Source organism: Girardinichthys multiradiatus, chromosome 10, assembly GCF_021462225.1.
Source record: "Girardinichthys multiradiatus isolate DD_20200921_A chromosome 10, DD_fGirMul_XY1, whole genome shotgun sequence".
Lineage (NCBI taxonomy): Eukaryota > Metazoa > Chordata > Actinopteri > Cyprinodontiformes > Goodeidae > Girardinichthys > Girardinichthys multiradiatus.
In genome coordinates, this window is record NC_061803.1 from 27,933,403 (window position 1) to 27,954,244 (window position 20,842).

Genomic DNA, 20,842 nt, shown 5'->3' on the forward strand with positions numbered 1-20,842 from the left:
GTTCAAAGTCACTTAAATCCCCTTTCTTCCCCATTCTGATGATCAGTTGGAACTTCAAGATTTCTCCAACACACCTAGATGCACTGAGTAAAGTGGCAGGTGGGTGTAAATTACATTTTCATGTAGAAAAAAAAAAAAAAAAACGTTGCTCGATATTGCATTGGTCAGTCAAAATCCATTCGTCTGCTATTCTTGATGGCTGAAAAGATCTTCTTCTGTTTAAGTCGCTGATTGTTCCTCTTCTCTATCCTGCACAACACAATTAATGTTAAACTTACACACAGAAATCATGATGAACACAAAAAAACATGCATCTCATTTAACTGGGTATTACCGGGCTGCTCTTAGAGCTATGTCTTCAGCTGATGGTTCATGGGGTCTCACATTGGCCTCATCTATGATAGCAGAGATCTTCTGTAAGCAGTCTGAGAGGTTTCTCTGCTGGCTCCTGCTCACCTCCGAGGTCACCAGGAGCTCCCCGGCTTTATTGATGCGGTTTTTGTTCTGTGCAGTTTTTTAAGTGTATTTGTAAACATAAACAAATCGAATGTAAGGAAGAAGAAGAAGAAAAAAAAAGCAAATAAGTTCCTCATTTTATATCAGCTTTAATGTGTGTAAATGCTGAACAAAAGCAAATTATTCCGCATAACAATGCACCTTTTCTACAATTTTTTGTCGAACATCTTCAGGGATCCAGTCTGCCGTATTTATGTGAAATCGGACTTCTGCTTTGGTGCTAACTGTGGATTAAGATCAGAAAGATTTAGAACACAAACCCTTAAAAACCCGTTCAGATGGACTGCAGGGTTACAAAAACATAACAAGGCAAAAGTAATTATGCTTGAGAAGCTGCTGAGAGGCCCTGGAAGAGCTACAGAGCTCCACGGGTCAGGTGGGAGAATTTGAGGACAGGACACCTAGCCATGAAGAGGAAAAAGAGAGTATGTGGAAGAAGGTGGACAAAGATACTACAAATCTAGCCAAAGCTACAATGGAGTGGCTGAGGTCAAAGCCCAGACCTAAATCCCATTGCCAATCTGGGGCAAGATTTAAAAACTGATAGTCACTGACATTCTCCATCCAATCCCAGTGGGCCTGATCCAATTTGCTCAGAGGAAAATGGAGTAACCTGTAATTCTGTGGATGTATAAAGCTGGTAGACATACCTTTAAACCCTATCAGCTGTAAATGCAGCAGAAGTCTGTTTTTCTCTGGGAGAAACAAAATGTAATCATAACATAGAATTTGTCCTCCACTAAACAATTATGCCCAACTGTGTGTTTGTCCATCACATAAAATCCTAATAAAACACTTGGAAGATTTTGTGGCCGTAATATGACAACAATACATACTTCTAACGAGGCAATGTACAAAAAGCCATGTAAGTGGTTGATATAAATGCTGAATGACTTCGGACACAGCGTGTCAAAGCAGTTGCATTTATAAAACTGTCATATGCCCACCTTTATTGACGTGCTGACCCCCAGGACCACTGCTTCTGCTGTAGGACACAGTCAGACGCTCTATGACGAGAAGTGAGAGAAAACAAATGACCAAAGCAAAAAGCCAAGCAGAATTTCCCAATTATTGTTTAAAACATTGCTGTATATACCTACTGGAATGTGCACTTGCGTGTCCTGTGAAAGACAAAAAGACAATATATTGGTATATATGCATGGAGGTCAAAGGTAAAATACACAACGATGATTTAAAATCTGGCGACTAAATGTGTGATTCCAGAGATCTTAGTATCTGCTCTCATTCCTACAACAATGGTCTAAAATGGAAGGAAAACGCTTTGTACTCATGTTGCCGGCATATGAAACGCGACTGGGGTGATCATAGATTAGCTTTTTACCGACGAACACATGAATCTAGTACAACCAAAGCAAGATGGCCTTGACGCGCTTTCAACATAAATAACGAAGACTGGTCTTTATTTTACTAACCTGCGAACTGTTTGAGCCTTGAGTTCCATAACAAACCCTCGAAGAAACACTGTTAGTTAATCTAAACTGCAAATAGCTTCGATTACCGAGCGGAGGAGTCATATTAATACAGGTACTACTGCAGAGTGAATAAAAACGCCGAGCAATGCATGTCGCCATGTTTGCTTGACGTTATGACCGTCGGGGTTCTTCTTCTGGCGTTTTATGGCACATTTAAGGTGCAATTCCGCCACCTGCTGAACTGGAGTGTTCCCGTCAAATAAACAGGACACGAACAACCTTTGAAGAGTTTGTGATGGCTAGAAATGAGTATTAATGTTTGATCTGTGATTTGTTTTTTTCACCATTGTCCTTTGAAAACATTGTGCAAACGTTTGAACGATGTCAACTGACAGATGACTGATTTTCTTTCTTTTAACTAAAACTCCAAATGAAAGGTAGACAAAATGTAAATACTGCAGATAGATTTCAGCATTTCCCAGCAGTCATTGTGGTTTCATTTGACATACTCATTTTTAACATACTCCAGGTCTACTGTCTTTAGCGTTCTCGTTACTTCTACCCATTTTATTTGCCCGTGTTCCCTCGAAAGCATTCCCTGTCTTGTTTTTATTCTCCCTGCCTTCCCATTCTTTCCCTTCTCTTTCGACTTCCGTTCATCCCACACGCCATTTTCGATGCCTTATTTGAGTCACTCTCAAGAATATTTTTCGTCGCAAGACTTTCATCAAAGACTAGCCTAATATCCAAGAAACCTTACTGAGAAAACCAAACCGCTACTCCAGCTCACACCGACGACGCGCTCCGTGTCGTTAGCTGCCTCCGGGACCGTCTGGCTGCACACAATAGGGAGAAACGCTACCGGAATCACGTGACTTCCACCTCCGCTTGAGGAATTAGGAAATATGCAATATCCGCCAAAGGAAGTTTCGATTTCCGGTTGAAGTATGTTGTTTTCTTTACTTCCTATAGTCTGTTGCAGTCACTGAATTTATCAAGATGCATTCCCATACATCCAACGGTGTATCAGTAGTCACAGCTACAGTTGAATTCATTTGAAAATAAAAGCCAGGTCCCACCGAGATTTGAACTCGGGTCGCTGGATTCAGAGTGCTAACCATTACACCATGGAACCACGTGTAAAGCCCTCGGAAATCTCTCAATGCAAAACAGTACTCATGCCATTTATACATGTTTGATTTATTATGGGAAGAAACTTGAGCCATCACAAACTGAATTTGAATTTCTCAGACTGAATCTGTATTTGTGTAATTTGAAATCAAATGCACTGATTTGAAACTGAATTTCACTTAATTGAAACTGAAAAACTGAAAACTGCATGGGTTCTCACCGGGTACTCCGGCTTCCTCCCACAGTCCAAAGACATGCCTGTTAGGTTAATTGGTCACTCTAAATTGCCCTTAGGTGTATGAATGAGTGTGTGCATGGTTGTTTGTGGGTTGCCCTGTGATGGACTGGCGACCTGTCCAGGGTGTACCCTGCCTCTCACCCATAGACTGCTGGAGATAGGCACCAGCTCCCCCGCGACCCTCTATGGAATAAGCGGTAGAAAATGACTGACTGACTGAAACTGAAAATGTATTTTGTTGAATTGAAAATTCAGTTTCACTACTTTTACTTTCAGTTCTAAAATTCAGTTTTTGTGTCACACATTCGGGTCATTGAAGCCACAGATTAATTAAACACAGATTCACCAATTCACGGATGTCATTCACTATTGCTAGTAGGAGGTCCCAAGATAGCGGAGTGAGAGGTGTTGTTTTTGCAGGCTCTCGCATGCAGTTAATGTTTAGCCTAGATTTAATCCAATTTGTGTGCTTTAGCCCCGTTTTAAAGCGTTTTAGGATTTTTTTTCTTAGTTTAATAACTTTTTGAAACGTTTTCAGCCTTTTTGCGGTGTGGGAGTTTATCTACGGAGGCTAGCATGTCAGACCACGATTACAATCGGCTGGCTCTTCAAGAGGCTTGCGACGAAGATATTATTGAAGAAATTGAGTTGGTTGGGGTCACGTCTGATCCTTCTTGTAAAGAACAGAAAGTGAACTGGGATCACACACTTATTAAAAACAAAAGCAGGAAGAAAATGAATCTACAGGAGCCTGAATGTAAGGAGGACACAGCTAATGCCATTCTTCGTGCGATAGGAGAATTTAACACAAGGATGGATAATCAAACTATAATTTTGAAAAGCATTGAAAAACGCATTGAAGCTTAATACTGTCGCCATTGAGGTTAATAAGACAGCCATTTCAGAGCTTCAAGCTTCAGTTAACCATGAAGACCATGCTTGTTACAAGAGACGTTGGAACCTGAGGGTGACTGGACTGCCCGAGAAAGACGACGAGAACCTACGGGAATCCATGATCGAGATCCTCACTAGGATTATTCCTGTCTCATGGATCGGCTGCGTGATACAGTTGACAGCGTTCACAGATTGGGGAAAAAAGCCGACGCCGCTTCGGCCAACAACCATCCCAGAGCCGTGATCATTCAATTCGGGATGCGAACCATGCGGGATGAGGTCTGGCGGAAATCCAAAGATGCTAATGTTTGTAAAGAAATGCACATCAGCTTCAAGGAGGACTTTTCTAAGGAGAACAGGATCGCCCGGGCTAAGCCGTGGCCCCTGGTTCAGGAAGCCAGGAGCTGAGGCAAACGCGCATACCTGAAAGAAGGTTTCGCCCTGATCGATAATAGAAGAGTGGTCTCTGACTAATTACACCGCCAGGTTCTTTTTACTCCCACTGGTATGGTATATATTATGTTTGTATTTGTTTAAAGGCTATCGCATTATTCCATATAGTTGTTACCGGCTATGTTATCTCATTCCTGCTCATCGTTCCTGAGATTCATTTTTGCACAACTACTGTGTTTATTTCATGTTGTCATTACTTTCACTTAATACTAGGGGTTTAAAAAATATTGTTAAATATAAGGCTATTTTTCTTTATTGCAAGGAGCAAAAGGTAAATTGTTGTTTTCTGCAAGAAACTCATTCATCCAGTGAAGAGGCTAAATTCTGGAGACTTCAATGGGGTGATCCAATGTGTTTTAGTCATGGTACGTCGCATTCAGCTGGGGTTATGATTATGTTTTATAAATTCCCAGGTTCTTTGTTGGAGCATATCAGTGATGCAAATGGCCACTGGGTAATATTAGTACTGGAGATTGATGGAAATAAGATCATTTTGGTGTGTGTATATGGATATAATAATAAAGCAATGAATAGTATATGTTTTGCTGACCTCGGAGTGATGATAAAACAATGGAAAATAAAATATTCCTCTGATCAGGTTATTTGAGGAGGAGATTTTAATGTAACTGGATCGGTTGATCGTCTACCCTCTCGTGGGCAGCACCATAATTATAACGGTATTTTTGTAAACTTAATTTCTAATACAAATTTGACAGACTGCTGGAGAATTAGAAATCCTAATACCAGACAATACTCCTGGTTCAATCCTTCCGGAAATGGCCAATGTTCTAGGCTAGATTACTGGTTAATCCCTGATAATCTGGTAAATAATATTTCAAATTGTGAAATCTCAGCGGCTCCTCTTACAGATCATTGTTACATTGTTTCTCTCTCTGAATAAATCTAAATCGTCTTCAAACTTTGCTTGGAAGTTTAATAGTAATCTGCTGAATAATAAAACTTTCTGTTCAGAAGTTCTGAACCTCATTAAGAATATTTCAGTAATGGATTTGTCTCCCTTAAATAAGGGGGAGTGGTTTAAATTTAATGTTAGGATAACTGCAATAAAGACAGGCAAACTTGCTTCAAAGCTGAGGAGACAGAAACAATCCCAACTTACAGGCAATATTCATTTTCTATGTTCAAAATCATTTTTATCGTATGAAGAGCTGGGTCAGCTGGATGCTTTCAAATCTCAACTAGACGATGTTTTTCTGGACAAAGCAAGAGGGATTTCATTCGCTCCAGGGCTCGGTGGATTGAGGACGGCGAAAAGAACTCTTCATATTTTTTCAGTTTAGAGAGGCAGAGAACGTCCAAAAAGAAGATTGGGGAACTAATCATTAAGGGTAGCGTCACTGAAGACCCAGTTTTAATACATACAGCAATTAGAAATTTTTATAGTAATCTTTATTGTTCTAAGTATTCGGAATCCAATTGCCAGTCATTTTTTTGATGAAATTCAGGAATCTGTTGAAAAAATTAATCTTGATTTTAGAAATCTTATGGAAGATGACTTAAGAATCGGAGAGCTTGACGTAGCAATACAGCAAATGGGAAAGGGTAAATCTCCAGGCCTAGATGGGTTAACCACTGAATTTGATATTTTCTTCTGGAAAGATTTACGAAAACTATTATTTGAGACCCTGCTGGAATGCATTTCAAACAATAGCCTCTCTCCCACCATGAAACGAGGTCTGATTACTCTGTTCCCCAAAGCCAACAAAGATCCTTTATTACTAGACAATTGGAGACCCATCACTCTTTTATGTACAGATTACAAAGTTTTAGTTCTTGTTTATGCCAATCACTTAAACAGTGGATTAGGAATGATTATTAATGAGTGCCAATCAGCGTTTTTAAAGGGAAGAAATATCCAACATCATACTAGACTGATTTTTGATATGATTGATTATCGTAGCTTTATTGATAGTGACAGTTTTATTTTATTCTTGGATTTCTTTAAGGCTTTTGACTCACTGGAACACTGCTTTATAATAAAAACCTTAAAATATTTTGGCTTTGGGGAGAAATTTTGTAATATAATCAGATTATTTTATAATGACATAAGTAGCTCAGTTTCCCTGGGAATGAGTATGACCCCTAGTTTCTCTGTCAAGAGGAATCAGGCAGGGCTGCCCAATTTCACCGAAATTATTTATATTAACAACTCAAATGCTTTCCTTACTAATTATGAAAAATTCTAACTTGCCTGGTATTAAAATTTTTCATAAGGAATCCAAGATAAGTCAATTTGCAGACGATACAACAATTTTTCTAAGAGATATAACTATGGTAGACATCGCGCTAAAATCCATTTTAATGGTTTCCGGAGCGTCTGGTCTGTCTCTTAATATTAATAAATGTGAACTTCTGCCGATCCATTCCAGCTCTGTCAAGTCTGTTGCCTCCATAACAGTTAAGTCCGAAGTTAAATATCTGGGAATATTGATTTAAAAAAATACTATTAGAAGAGAGGAGGAAAACACTGGAAGATGCTTGGATGATATGAAGAGATCCTTGAACCGTTGGTTATCTAGAGATCTAACTATTTTTGGACGAACCCTTCTATCCAAAGCTGAAGGAGTGTCCAAATTCATTTATCCATGCCATTCTACTTTTATCTCTGACAAAAATATTAAGAAAGCCAATTCAATAATTTTTCAATTTATTTGGAGGAACAAAACTCACTATCTACGACGATCTCATGTTATTAAAGACTATGATAAGGGAGGAATTAGAGCCTTAGATTTTGAGGCTCTGATTGAATCATTTAGAATAAATTGGCTGAAGACTTATTTGTCTCATTCCAACTCAATGTGGTTTCATATCCCTAAATCTATATTTAAAAGCCTTGGTGGCTTGGATTTCCTGCTCAAATGTGATTTTGAATTAACCAAGATTCCTATTTCACTGTCTAATTTTCATAAACAAGTTTTACATTTTTGGAAAATGATATTTACCCACAATTTTACCCCACATGGATCCGTAGTGTGGAATAACAGGTCAATACTAATAAATAGAAAATCTATTTTTAAAACTGACTGGTATGAAAAGGGTATTCTATTTATAACTGACTTAATGGATAGTAATGGTGTCTTGTTAAATCATAGAGATTTTACCAAAAAATTTAATCTGAACTGTACTTGTAATGAGTATCTAAAAGTATGCAAAGCTATTCCTGTAGCTCTGATCCATCTTATCCAAAACACCTCAAGATATTTAAGTATTACTTCATCTTTACCCAAACTGAAGATTTGAGAATATAGTGTGACTGATAGAAAATGCAATAATGTTATGCTTGTGACTGCCTTCAAATCTAAATTATTTAATAATTACAATAATAATATCTTGGTAACAATAAATTTGTCTTTAATTGAGAAGGCGTTCCCCAAGTATGTGAAATGGCTGATATCACCTAAGGTTAAAGAGACTCATTTCAAAATCTCTCACAATATTAACCCAGTGGCAGAATTTTTGCACAAAAGATTTAAATTTGATTCAACTTGTTGTGCCTTTTGTGAATGTCCAGACGATTCCCGTAATCATTCTTTTTTTTCCTGTCCTTTTTCTTTTAAACTATGGAGAGACATTAAAAACTGGTTGTCCCTTAAAATCGAAGACATCCCAGAGATAACCATCAACCACATATTATACTATGTTGATGACCTTGATTGTCAAATATCTGACATGGTAAATATTGTTTTCTTGCTTGTTAAATATCATATACACTGCGGTAAATGGAAATGTTCTACTCCTTTCTTAACCAATTTAAACTGTATTACACCTCACTGAAACATTTGAAACCCGTTTATGCAAAAAAAGTAACTGCCAATATCTCTACTTTTCTTTTGTTTTAAATCTCGCTCTATTTCTATTCAGTTGCCTTACTGTTTATGTGTTTGTTTTTAGTCTTAGCCCCATGTTCTGTGTTTCTTTTTATACCTATGTTGCAACATTCTTTGTACCTCAAGGAGTTTTTGTATACTGCTTGTTTAATAAAAAAATAATAATAATACACTATTGCTGCGTCCAAATTGAGGAACTGCATTCTTTGAAGGACGCATTTGTTGCCGATTACGTCACTGTGAGGCAATGACGTCTACAGCTTCACAGGCTCCTCCAAATAGGGCGGACAAATGCGTCCTTCTTTTCCCCAGATAAGAAGGATGGGTCCGGTGTATCCTTCGTGGGCCACCCTATCCCATGATTCATTGCGGGTCAAAGTAGATTGTGTTAACGGAAGTAGCAAAGCCTGGAGGAGAGGGAAAAGCTGTGAACAAAGTTGGATATATTGCGCTTTCTGTGAAACAAAATGAACTTGTTTTTAGACTAGAATGCAGCTTTGTAAACCTGAAATATCTGCTCGGTTTATCAAGATTTCACTTAATTCCACACGTGCTCCAACGTGTTCGGAAACGTCCGGTTCTGCTGCCCTGACACCGGACTCACAGCCGGCTCGCCAGCGCACAGCTGACCGGGGGGTTGAGGTGCGATGAACCCCGAGAGAACAGCTGACTCCCGGCACGTTGTTTTCAAGCTCCTGCTGGGTTTCCCCAATGGATGGAAGTTAAACACAGATATAATTCAGTCAGATTATATCTAATGTTGATGTTTGGTTCTTTTATTTTTATGCTCTACAAATAAACTGATTTAAACGTTGTTCCTAAAGTTAACATGTTAGTGTTTAAATTGTTACATTTTTACAAATAGATTTACACATTTCTTTTTATCTATGAACACAAAACTTGAACAATTTAAATGGCTGAATAATGAACAAGATTATAAAACAAGAAAATCAATGCATTTAATTTCAAATTACACAAATACAGATTCAGTCTGAGAAATTCAGTTTCTGATGGCACAAGTTTGTTCCCATAATTTATGACATGTTTTCAATATCTTTCATTGTGTTTGTTTTCAACAACTTGTGATAAAATGCAGAGTATTGTTAGGCTATTTGGAAGAAGCTTCTTTCATTTGTGATTTGATTTAGGCATTAGTGACAGGCTTGGAAAAAGTCAGAACAACAACCAGACTTAGGAAGTGGCACACACTGAATGTGGCCAGATGGAGGAGAGGTCAGAGAATAAGACTGACTGGAGAAAGAGGAGCATCAAAAACAATCACGTAAAGAAGGAGCAAAAACAATTTCCGATAAAAATCATAGCTGAATGTTTTTTGCAGTGAGAGAGGAGATTCAGATGCAGCTGGAAGCAGAAACAGAGACACGAAAATCTTTGAAATACGAGAAAATCTGTTTAAGAAAGAACTGCTTTAATAACAAAAATATTGTATGAGTTTGACATTGTGCATTCTTAATTTTTTTTAAGTTGGGTCCTTTTTATAACCCACCCACAAACACACACTCCTTTTAGGCTGTTTTGGATTTTCTTTAAGTTATGCTCATTATGTGCTATTAGTGTAGAACAATCTAGTCCACGTTTTTGAAGTGTCTAAGTATTGTAGTTTTTGAGTTGGAGCAGATTAAAGATGCTCAAGGTAATGAAAAGTTAGGTGGAATTTTCCCTTAAAAGCCAACTTCAGCTTCATCTTCTTCCTAGTAGGAGTGCTGCTTTTTAGTACCACATCGGAACCATTGTTCTGAGTTCTATGGGTTTGTTCTTTGGCAGTCAGCCAGAGGATGAAGTGACCCAGGTAGAAGTGATAGAGTGAGAGGAGTTTTTATCTTAAATGGATGGCAAAATGTTAATTTTTGTTTGTTTGTTGCAGAATTACATGGTTCCAGTGATGCCCTTTAAGGCCTCTCCAATCCTTATATAATAAAACCAAAACCTGTGTCCAGATTCTCAGCTCAAAGTTGAATTTGTTCCCAGTGCAGGTTAAACTTTTCAGTAATAGGGATGATGGAACAGGACCAGATTGGCATTAAAGGTCCTTAAAATAGATGGTAATGATACTAGATTCAACTCAATCATTACATACGTGCGCTACATATTTTCCACGTAGTTTTCTTATACGACAACATCCACTCTCTCTAACATACATTATTCAGACCAACATCTACACTTATTGGAAGTTCGACAGCGCCTAAATGTCGTTGAAAGGAAAGTAATAGCAAGGAAAATACCGAAACTTGTCCCATCATTGAATTATAAAATAAAAATGGTCAAACCTTTTAAACGGCTAACGCGGAAACCTACAAGTCACACAAGAAAACACAGATTTTTGCATCGTTATCCTTTTATCAGGACAAAAACAAAGCTGCTTTCCCAAACATAATATCTGACAACAAAAACACAGTTATTTACAGCATGGATGATCTTGGCTTCAATAATTAAATTACGGTATGAAGACAACTTGAAAAAGAAAAAAAGTATCTTTGTACTGGAGTTCTTTAGGCTATTGCTGATGCAGGATTTGCAATGTAAGATTTTCCCTAAGACAACATCTGACTACTTGTTCATTCTTGTTGCAGCAGGTGACATGCTACCTTCATCTATATTAATGTACAGAAATAGGCACTCTCATAATCTGTATCAGAAACCTTCATCAAAATTAAAGATAAAAAGATTATGTATCAGAATTAGATGTATTCTATTAATCAAATTAACACATAATCAATGGTTATATTAATTGTACTAAGGTCTAATAATGTATTTAAGTGAAAACAAAACAGGTACAACAAAGACACTAACTCTATAAGTATCTCAATAATTTACATGCATAATGTATAACAATATGCAAAATTCATTGGAGAAGATCCCAGGAGGCTATTGTTCCAGGATGAGAGCTCGTTTTGCTAATCTAAGAGGTCCATCCAGGACATTTTACAGGGCCTTGGTGGAAGCAGTTCAATTTGAAAATTAGATCTGGTGCATTCAATGTCATTACACTGTCATAAAAGTTTCTTAGTAGCATTAGAGACCAATAAATGCAGCTAGTCCCTGCCTGACTTACTGGCACCCATGGCAAAGATGTTCAAAAAGCCTTCAAATAAAATCTTTTATTACAGCAGCAAAAATCTCACAATAAATATAAAAAAATATTTTAGTTTGAATGTTTATTCAGAATATTATTGGTGGTACATTCCACACGACTGCCGCTTGCTTTACATTTTCTTCTTTTCAGACCATTCTTTGTAAACCTGCGAGATAGTTGTACGTGAAAATCCCAGCAGCTTAGCAGTTTCTGAAATACTAAGACCAGCACGTATGGCGCCAATAATCCTGCCACGATCAAAGTCACTTAAATCCCCTTTCTTCTCCATTCTGATGCTTTGGTGCTAACTGTGGATTAAGATCAGAAAGATTTAGAACACAAACCCTTAAAAACCCGTTCAGATGGACTGCAGGGTTACAAAAACATAACAAGGCAAAAGTAATTATGCTTGAGAAGCTGCTGAGAGGCCCTGGAAGAGCTACAGAGCTCCACGGGTCAAGTGGGAGAATTTGAGGACAGGACACCTAGCCATGAAGAGGAAAAAGAGAGTATGTGGAAGAAGGTGGACAAAGATACTACAAATCTAGCCAAAGCTACAATGGAGTGGCTAAGGTCAAAGCCCAAACCTAAATCCCATTGCCAATCTGGGGCAAGATTTAAAAACTGATGGTCACTGACATTCTCCATCCAATCCCAGTGGGCCTGATCCAATTTGCTCAGAGGAAAATGGAGTAACCTGTAATTCTGTGGATGTATAAAGCTGGTAGACATACCTTTAAACCCTATCAGCTGTAAATGCAGCAGAAGTCTGTTTTTCTCTGGGAGAAACAAAATGTAATCATAACATAGAATTTGTCCTCCACTAAACAATTATGCCCAACTGTGTGTTTGTCCATCACATAAAATCCTAATAAAACACTTGGAAGATTTTGTGGCCGTAATATGACAACAATACATACTTCTAACGAGGCAATGTACAAAAAGCCATGTAAGTGGTTGATATAAATGCTGAATGACTTCGGACACAGCGTGTCAAAGCAGTTGCATTTATAAAACTGTCATATGCCCACCTTTATTGACGTGCTGACCCCCAGGACCACTGCTTCTGCTGTAGGACACAGTCAGACGCTCTATGACGAGAAGTGAGAGAAAACAAATGACCAAAGCAAAAAGCCAAGCAGAATTTCCCAATTATTGTTTAAAACATTGCTGTATATACCTACTGGAATGTGCACTTGCGTGTCCTGTGAAAGACAAAAAGACAATGTATTGGTATATATGCATGGAGGTCAAAGGTAAAATACACAACGATGATTTAAAATCTGGCGACTAAATGTGTGATTCCAGAGATCTTAGTATCTGCTCTCATTCCTACAACAATGGTCTAAAATGGAAGGAAAACGCTTTGTACTCATGTTGCCGGCATATGAAACGCGACTGGGGTGATCATAGATTAGCTTTTTACCGACGAACACATGAATCTAGTACAACCAAAGCAAGATGGCCTTGACGCGCTTTCAACATAAATAACGAAGACTGGTCTTTATTTTACTAACCTGCGAACTGTTTGAGCCTTGAGTTCCATAACAAACCCTCGAAGAAACACTGTTAGTTAATCTAAACTGCAAATAGCTTCGATTACCGAGCGGAGGAGTCATATTAATACAGGTACTACTGCAGAGTGAATAAAAACGCCGAGCAATGCATGTCGCCATGTTTGCTTGACGTTATGACCGTCGGGGTTCTTCTTCTGGCGTTTTATGGCACATTTAAGCTGCAATTCCGCCACCTGCTGAACTGGAGTGTTCCCGTCAAATAAACAGGACATGAACAACCTTTGAAGAGTTTGTGATGGCTAGAAATGAGTATTAATGTTTGATCTGTGATTTGTTTTTTTCACCATTGTCATTTGAAAACATTGTGCAAACGTTTGAACGATGTCAACTGACAGATGACTGATTTTCTTTCTTTTAACTAAAACTCCAAATGAAAGGTAGACAAAATGTAAATACTGCAGATAGATTTCAGCATTTCCCAGCAGTCATTGTGGTTTCATTTGACATACTCATTTTTAACATACTCCAGGTCTACTGTCTTTAGCGTTCTCGTTACTTCTACCCATTTTATTTGCCCGTGTTCCCTCGAAAGCATTCCCTGTCTTGTTTTTATTCTCCCTGCCTTCCCATTCTTTCCCTTCTCTTTCGACTTCCGTTCATCCCACACGCCATTTTCGATGCCTTATTTGAGTCACTCTCAAGAATATTTTTCGTCGCAAGACTTTCATCAAAGACTAGCCTAATATCCAAGAAACCTTACTGAGAAAACCAAACCGCTACTCCAGCTCACACCGACGACGCGCTCCGTGTCGTTAGCTGCCTCCGGGACCGTCTGGCTGCACACAATAGGGAGAAACGCTACCGGAATCTTCTTCTTCTTCTTCTGTGTTATTTTTTGGCAGTTGGCAAATAACGTTATGATGTGCATTACCGCCACCGACTGGTATGGAGTGTGGTTCTTCATGGTTTTAAATCTTATTTACTGTTACAACAATCAAATTATATTTATTAATTTAGTGCTTTTGAAAAATCTAATTATAATTTGAATATGTTTGCTACTTAAACTTCTTTGCAAAGTATCTCTCAAAATAAAATTTTCTTTAATACCTACAAATTCTCTCCTTAAAATTGTTCTTTCTTGTTCATATTTCTGACACTTCAATATTACATGTTCTATTGTTTCCTCCTATCCACAATGATCACATTTTCCTGTATTATGTTTCTTTATCTTGAACAATGTAGAATTAAGTCCTGTATGTCCTATTCTTAATCTTGTAATTAATCTTTCCTCTTTTCTGCTCCTTCTTCCAGTTCTTACTTCTCCTACTATCTTGTTGATTCTGTAAAACCATCTTCCTTTTCTTTCTTCATCCCACCTTTTTTGCCACTCTTTCCTGATTCTCTGTTTAATTATATTTCTTGCCTCTGACCTACTAATATTTATTATAAAGCTAATGTTGTTTTGTATTGCCTTCTTCGCCATCCTGTCCGCCTTCTCATTCCCTCCAACTCCTACATGTGCTGGTACCCATAAAAACACTAATATTAATCCCATTCTTTGTATTCTGAATAAAGTATGTTTTATTTCCAACAAAATGTCTGGTCTACCCTCTGAATGATTATGTTTTAAACTTAATAATGCTGAACTTGAATCTGAACAAAGGATTGTTTTTAATGGTTTTATATCCTCCACCCACTGCACTGCTAACAATATGGCTAATAATTCTCCTGAATATATCGATAATCCATCTGTAATTCTTTTTCCTACTTTTATTTTAAATTCTGGTATTACAAATGCTACTCCTATTTTTTCATCTGTTTTTGATGCGTCTGTGTAAATCTGGACATAATGATAGTAATTGTTTATATATTCCTGTATTATACTTGAATCTAAACTACATTTCGTATCCTTTTTCTTTTCCATCAATGCCATATCCACCACTGCTTCTGGTAATAGCCACGGTGGCACTACTGGCAAAGGCAACATTGAACTTATTTCTTTTTCATATATTTGAAATTCTTCTGCTATATTATTGATAATCCAACCAAAACTCTTAACTTGTTTTTTTTCTTTTTCCCAGCATGGTTTTAAAATATCACATGTGGGATGATCCGGATTATTGCTTTGTAAGTTTATCCAGTAATTTATTGCTAACTGTTTCCTTTTTAGATCTAATGGCATCTCTCCCATCTCTACCTGCTAGAGTGCTGCTATTGGACTGGTTCTGTTTGCTCCTGTACAAATTCTTAAAGCTTGATGTTGTATATTGTCTAATTTTATAAGATGAGTGTTTGCTGCTGATCCATAAATTATACTTCCATAATCAATATTTGATCTAATTAATCCTGTATAAATTCTTTTTAATGATGTTCAATCTGCTCCCCAATCAATACCAGCCATACATCTCATAATGTTTAATATTTTTTTGCATTTATCTATGATTTTTTCTATATGTACTTTCCATATAATTTTTTCATCAAACCATATACCTAAAAATTTTATATTTTTTACTTGTTCTAAAACTTGATTGTATAATTTTAGTTCTATATTTTCTCTTTTCCTTTTCTGTGTAAACACCATTACTTTTGTTTTTTCTACTGAGAATTTAAATCCCCATTGATTTGCCCATTGTTCTATTCTAATAATCTCATCCTGTATTTTCTTTTCAATAAGTTTGATATTACGACACCTTTTCCATATAGCTCCATCATCTGCAAATAGTGAACAACCGACTTCCTTACCAATATTTTTAAATACATCATTTATCATTATAGAAAACAATAACGGACTTATAATACTTCCTTGAGGAGTACCATTATCTATTATATATTTACCTGACAATTCTTGACCAATTCTTACTTGTATTGTTCTATTTGATAAAAAATCTTTAATCCAGTTAAACATTTTTCCAGTAATACCCATTTTATTTAATTTAATTAATAATCCTTCAACCCACATCATGTCATAAGCTTTTTCTATGTCGAAAAATACAGCTACTACATTTTCTTTGTTTATTTGTGCTCTCCTAATTTCATATTCTAAACATAATGCAGAGTCATTTGTGCTTCTCCCTTTTCAAAAACCATTTTGATATCTAGATATATATCCATTAATATTTAAATACAATGTTAATCTATTATTTTACAAATATTTGATGTTAATGCGATCGGTCTATAATTTTCTGGTTTTGTGTTATCTTTTCCTGGTTTAGCTATTGGAATAATTATTGCTTCCTTCCAGCTCTGTGGCAGCTCTCCCTCCTCCCAGACTTTATTGTATAATTCTAATATTTTTCTCTTTTGTTTTGTCATTAAGATGTTCTATCATCGTATAGTACATTTGATCTTTTCCAGGTGATGTATTTTTGTTTTCCTGGTTACAAAGTTCCACTCTCCTTTTGTAAATGGTTCATTTATTAATTTGTTCGTATCTACATTATTTTGCATTAAATCTTCATATTTCATCTTTGTGATTTCCCAACCTTTCTTTCCTTCTTCACTAATATTACTTGAACTATGAATTTTACTAAATGTTTTAGCTAATATTTCAGCTTTTTCTTTATCTTCCGTTATAATTGTATTATCTATTTTTAATATAGGATATCCATACTCTTTTCTAATACCCTTCATTCTTTTAATTGTTTTCCAAATTTGGTCAATTTTTGTTTCTCTCCCTACGGTATTACAAAAGTTTCTCCAATATTCTCTTTTTGCATTTTTAATGATCTTTCTTAGCTTTGACTGCTTTCTTTTGTACTCAATTAGATTCTGATAAATTGGGTTACTTTTTAACGTTTTAAATGCTTTATTTCTTAGTTTTATTACTTCACTACATTCTTTTGTCCACCATGGCACAATTTTTTTATCGTTCTTTCTTCCTCCTTTTTTAATTGACTCTTCTGCAGCCTGTAAGATTTTCTTTTACAGATATTTATATTTAAACTATTTATATCAATTGACTCATCTATTTCTTTCAATTTCTTTTGACTTAAATATTAAAATTTTTCCCAATCAGCCTTATTAAAGTTCCATCTTTTATATAATCCTGTATTTCTGTTATTTATTAATATTCCTGTTATGGTTTTAATGGGGTAATGATCACTACCTACTGTTGTATCTTTGTCAATGTCCCACTCACAGTTATTGGCTAAACAATTTGATATAAATGTTAAATCAATCACAGACTCTGTACCTGTTTTTACATTAATTCTTGTTCCTCTTCCATCATTTATACATACCAAAGTTTTCATTTATTTCTTCAATAACTTGTCCATTTTATCATTACATTTTCCCCATAATGTGCTGTTGGCATTAAAATCTCCACACCAGATTACTTTTCCTTCTAAATACCCCATTAATTCATCCATCAACTCAAATTATAATATTTTACATGGATTATAAAAATGTATTATCTTACATTTTTCTTTTTTATTGTAAATTTCAACTAATATGTATTCTAAATTTTTACCTTTTCCTAATATCTGATATTGTATCCCTTCTTTTATAAATATTCCACATCCTCCTCCATTTCCCTCTTGTTTATCCCTTCTGATACTATTATACCCTTTAAACACAAAATCTAGGTTTGGCTTTAACCACGTCTCCTGTATACATATAATTTCTGGTTTTTCTTCAATTCCATCTATATACCATTTAAATTCCTGTTCATTAGCGATTAAGCTTTTTTCATTCCACTGTAATATTATCATATATTTCTATCAGCTGGGGTTCCTCCTTGCCTTCCATCTGTTTCCAACTTTTTATTAAAGTTTTCCCAAGATCCTTCTTTAAACCCTAAGAATGTTTCTGCTCCTCTGACTATTATTTTAATCTTTTCTGTTTTGTGTTTAGCCTGTTCAGTGCAGTTAATGACATAAGCTATGAATAATATCAGTTTTTCCACAGACATTGTAACATTTTCCTCTGATTCTACTTTTCTTTTTTGATAAGCTGGAATCTGAATTTGACCTGCATTCCTTGTTCTTTAATGCTGTACATTTTTGACTGCTTCAGCATAGCTTATGTTTTTAGTCATTTGTTGGATTTCTTTTGCCTTCTTCCTTACCTCACATCCCCTGAATGTGACTCTATGTTGCCCTCCACAATTGCAACATTTTTCCTGCATTTCTTCCCCACAATCTTCAATTCTGTGATCTTCTCCACACATTGGACATCTTTGTTTTCCTTTACAGACAGCTGCTATATGACCATATCTCTGACATTTAAAACATCTTAGTGGTGGAGGAATGAAAGGCCTCACAGAAAAACTCAGATATCCTATTTTAACATTTTGTGCCAACACTGTTTCTTCAAAGTCTATTAAAATTGACAGGCTTCCTACTCTTTCTCCATTTACATTTTTTATCAGTCTTTTAAGATTTTTTACCTTTGCACCAACAATGCTTTTTTTAAAAATTTGTCTATATCTTCCTCCAGAGGAATGCCATAAATTACCCCCCGAATGATTTTATCTTCTCCTATAATCTTCCTCTCTGTCACCATTTTCTTGCAAATGTTTTCAACTTGTAAAGCCTTTCTTCTTTGTTCTTCGGTTTTACACGACACCAATATATTTCCATCTCTCAATACGTTCACCATTTCAACATCTCCTATCTTTTTTTAAATTTCTCTAGATAGTGAAATAGGACTCAGGTTCTCTTTTTATTCTTCATTTTTTATCTTTAATATTATTTTACATTCTTCCCTTCCAATATTCCTCCTAACTACTCTCTCTTCTTCAGAACTGTTTTCTTCCAGCTCTCTTTTACTCCTTTGGCTGTCTTAACATTTTTCCTTCTTCTGCTTTACCTCTTCCGCGTCCTCTCTCTCTACTTACTGGCGTCCATTCATCAAAGTCTATATTGTCCTCCTGTCATGTAAAGAAGGAGCAAAAACAATTTCCGATAAAAATCATAGCTGAATGTTTTTTGCAGTGAGAGAGGAGATTCAGATGCAGCTGGAAGCAGAAACAGAGACACGAAAATCTTTGAAATACGAGAAAATCTGTTTAAGAAAGAACTGCATTAATAACAAAAATATTGTACGAGTTTGACATTGTGCATTCTTAATTTTTTTTAAGTTGGGTCCTTTTTATTGTGACCTCTAACCCACCCACAAACACACACTCCTTTTAGGCTGTTTTGGATTTTCTTTAAGTTATGCTCATTATGTGCTATTAGTGTAGAACAATCTAGTCCACGTTTTTGAAGTGTCTAAGTATTGTAGTTTTTGAGTTGGAGCAGATTAAAGATGCTCAAGGTAATGAAAAGTTAGGTGGAATTTTCCCTTAAAAGCCAACTTCAGCTTCATCTTCTTCCTAGTAGGAGTGCTGCTTTTTAGCACCACATCGGAACCATTGTTCTGAGTTCTATGGGTTTGTTCTTTGGCAGTCAGCCAGAGGATGAAGTGACCCAGGTAGAAGTGATAGAGTGAGAGGAGTTTTTATCTTAAATGGATGGCAAAATGTTAATTTTTGTTTGTTTGTTGCAGAATTACATGGTTCCAGTGATGCCCTTTAAGGCCTCTCCAATCCTTATATAATAAAACCAAAACCTGTGTCCAGATTCTCAGCACAAAGTTGAATTTGTTCCCAGTGCAGGTTAAACTTTTCAGTAATAGGGATGATGGAACAGGACCAGATTGGCATTAAAGGTCCTTAAAATAGATGGTAATGATACCAAATTCAGTACTGGGACCTTTTGTTCAGTTTCTCTGAGGATGAGAGTTCTCCGTGGCCTCCAGACATTTTTATTCCCACCTTTTAGAGAGGTGAGTTTGTTGACTGGAAGGGCCTAAGCGAGGGTCCCCTCCAGCAACACAGAGATTGTGGTTCTAAAGGACATGGACACTTGTCCATGATAGGTAAGTTATGAGCTGTGTGATTAGATGAGTTTCTTTGGGAGAGCTGTAGAGCAGCTGAATTTGGTCTAGTTATGAATTAGGTTTAGTTTATCCTAGTCAAACACAGTTCAAATAATGTGCACATAGGGTCTTTAACTGGGATCTTAAGTAATTAGTTGAACCCAAAATCAAGAACCTAAAACAAGAGTAATCACTACTTTATTTTTCTTTATATTGTATCTACTCACTTGAAGTAAAGCACGTATATTGAAATATATTTACATATTGCATACTAATATTGCACACATATAGCATAAAATCTCTCTCAGCCTGCAGTTAGTTTCACTTTTAGTGAAAGTAAGGCGCGTTTGTTGAAGAATAATTAAACAAAAGATAAAGTAACAGATTTGTTTTGTCCCACACTTCCAGTGAGCTTTCCAAAATTGATTCTGATATGGAAGGAGTGGAAAGATTCATTTCAATAAGTACATCCTGTAAGAAGGGAAGGCAGGGAGTATTTGGGAATTTCTGACCAAGACATATTAGTGCACTGAATAAAGGTTCCTCTGTGAACACTGAGAGGAGAGAGAACTCTGAGTTTTGTGTCTTATTGTTTAACTTAGTAGTACTCCCACACTCTTCCACAAACTATCAGGGGTACACCTTGTCATCAATCCTGTTTGTGGTGTTTGTGGACAGGATCTCAAGGCAAATTCATGAAGAGGAGGATGTTGCGTGTACACTGGTGTTTCTGTTGTAGTGAAGAAATAGCTCATCCGAAATGTAAAGTTCTGAGTTTACTGGTCCATCTCTGTTGCAATCCCCTGCTCTTATCATGAGATATGGATCATGACTGAAGATTAAGACCTGCTGAAATG

General features: G+C 36.4%; 1 protein-coding gene and 1 long non-coding RNA gene across 2 annotated transcripts; both read right to left on the reverse strand.

Annotated features, from left to right (window-relative positions):
- Window positions 1–30: 30 nt before the first annotated feature.
- Window positions 31–19,869, reverse strand: mrpl58 (mitochondrial ribosomal protein L58). The gene is made up of 9 exons (XM_047377617.1): window positions 19,820–19,869; window positions 13,885–14,032; window positions 12,788–12,812; window positions 12,639–12,698; window positions 1,617–1,637; window positions 1,464–1,523; window positions 658–740; window positions 335–504; window positions 31–249 (listed from the first exon to the last, which is right to left on the reverse strand). The coding sequence occupies exons 1-9, from the start codon at window positions 19,867–19,869 to the stop codon at window positions 165–167; spliced, it is 702 nt and encodes a 233-aa protein (XP_047233573.1). The 3' UTR covers window positions 31–164.
- LOC124874978 lies at window positions 6,059–9,201 on the reverse strand. Its single transcript, XR_007039929.1, has 2 exons — window positions 9,019–9,201; window positions 6,059–8,920 (listed from the first exon to the last, which is right to left on the reverse strand). It is a non-coding gene; the product is annotated as an uncharacterized LOC124874978 (long non-coding RNA).
- Window positions 19,870–20,842: the final 973 nt, after the last annotated feature.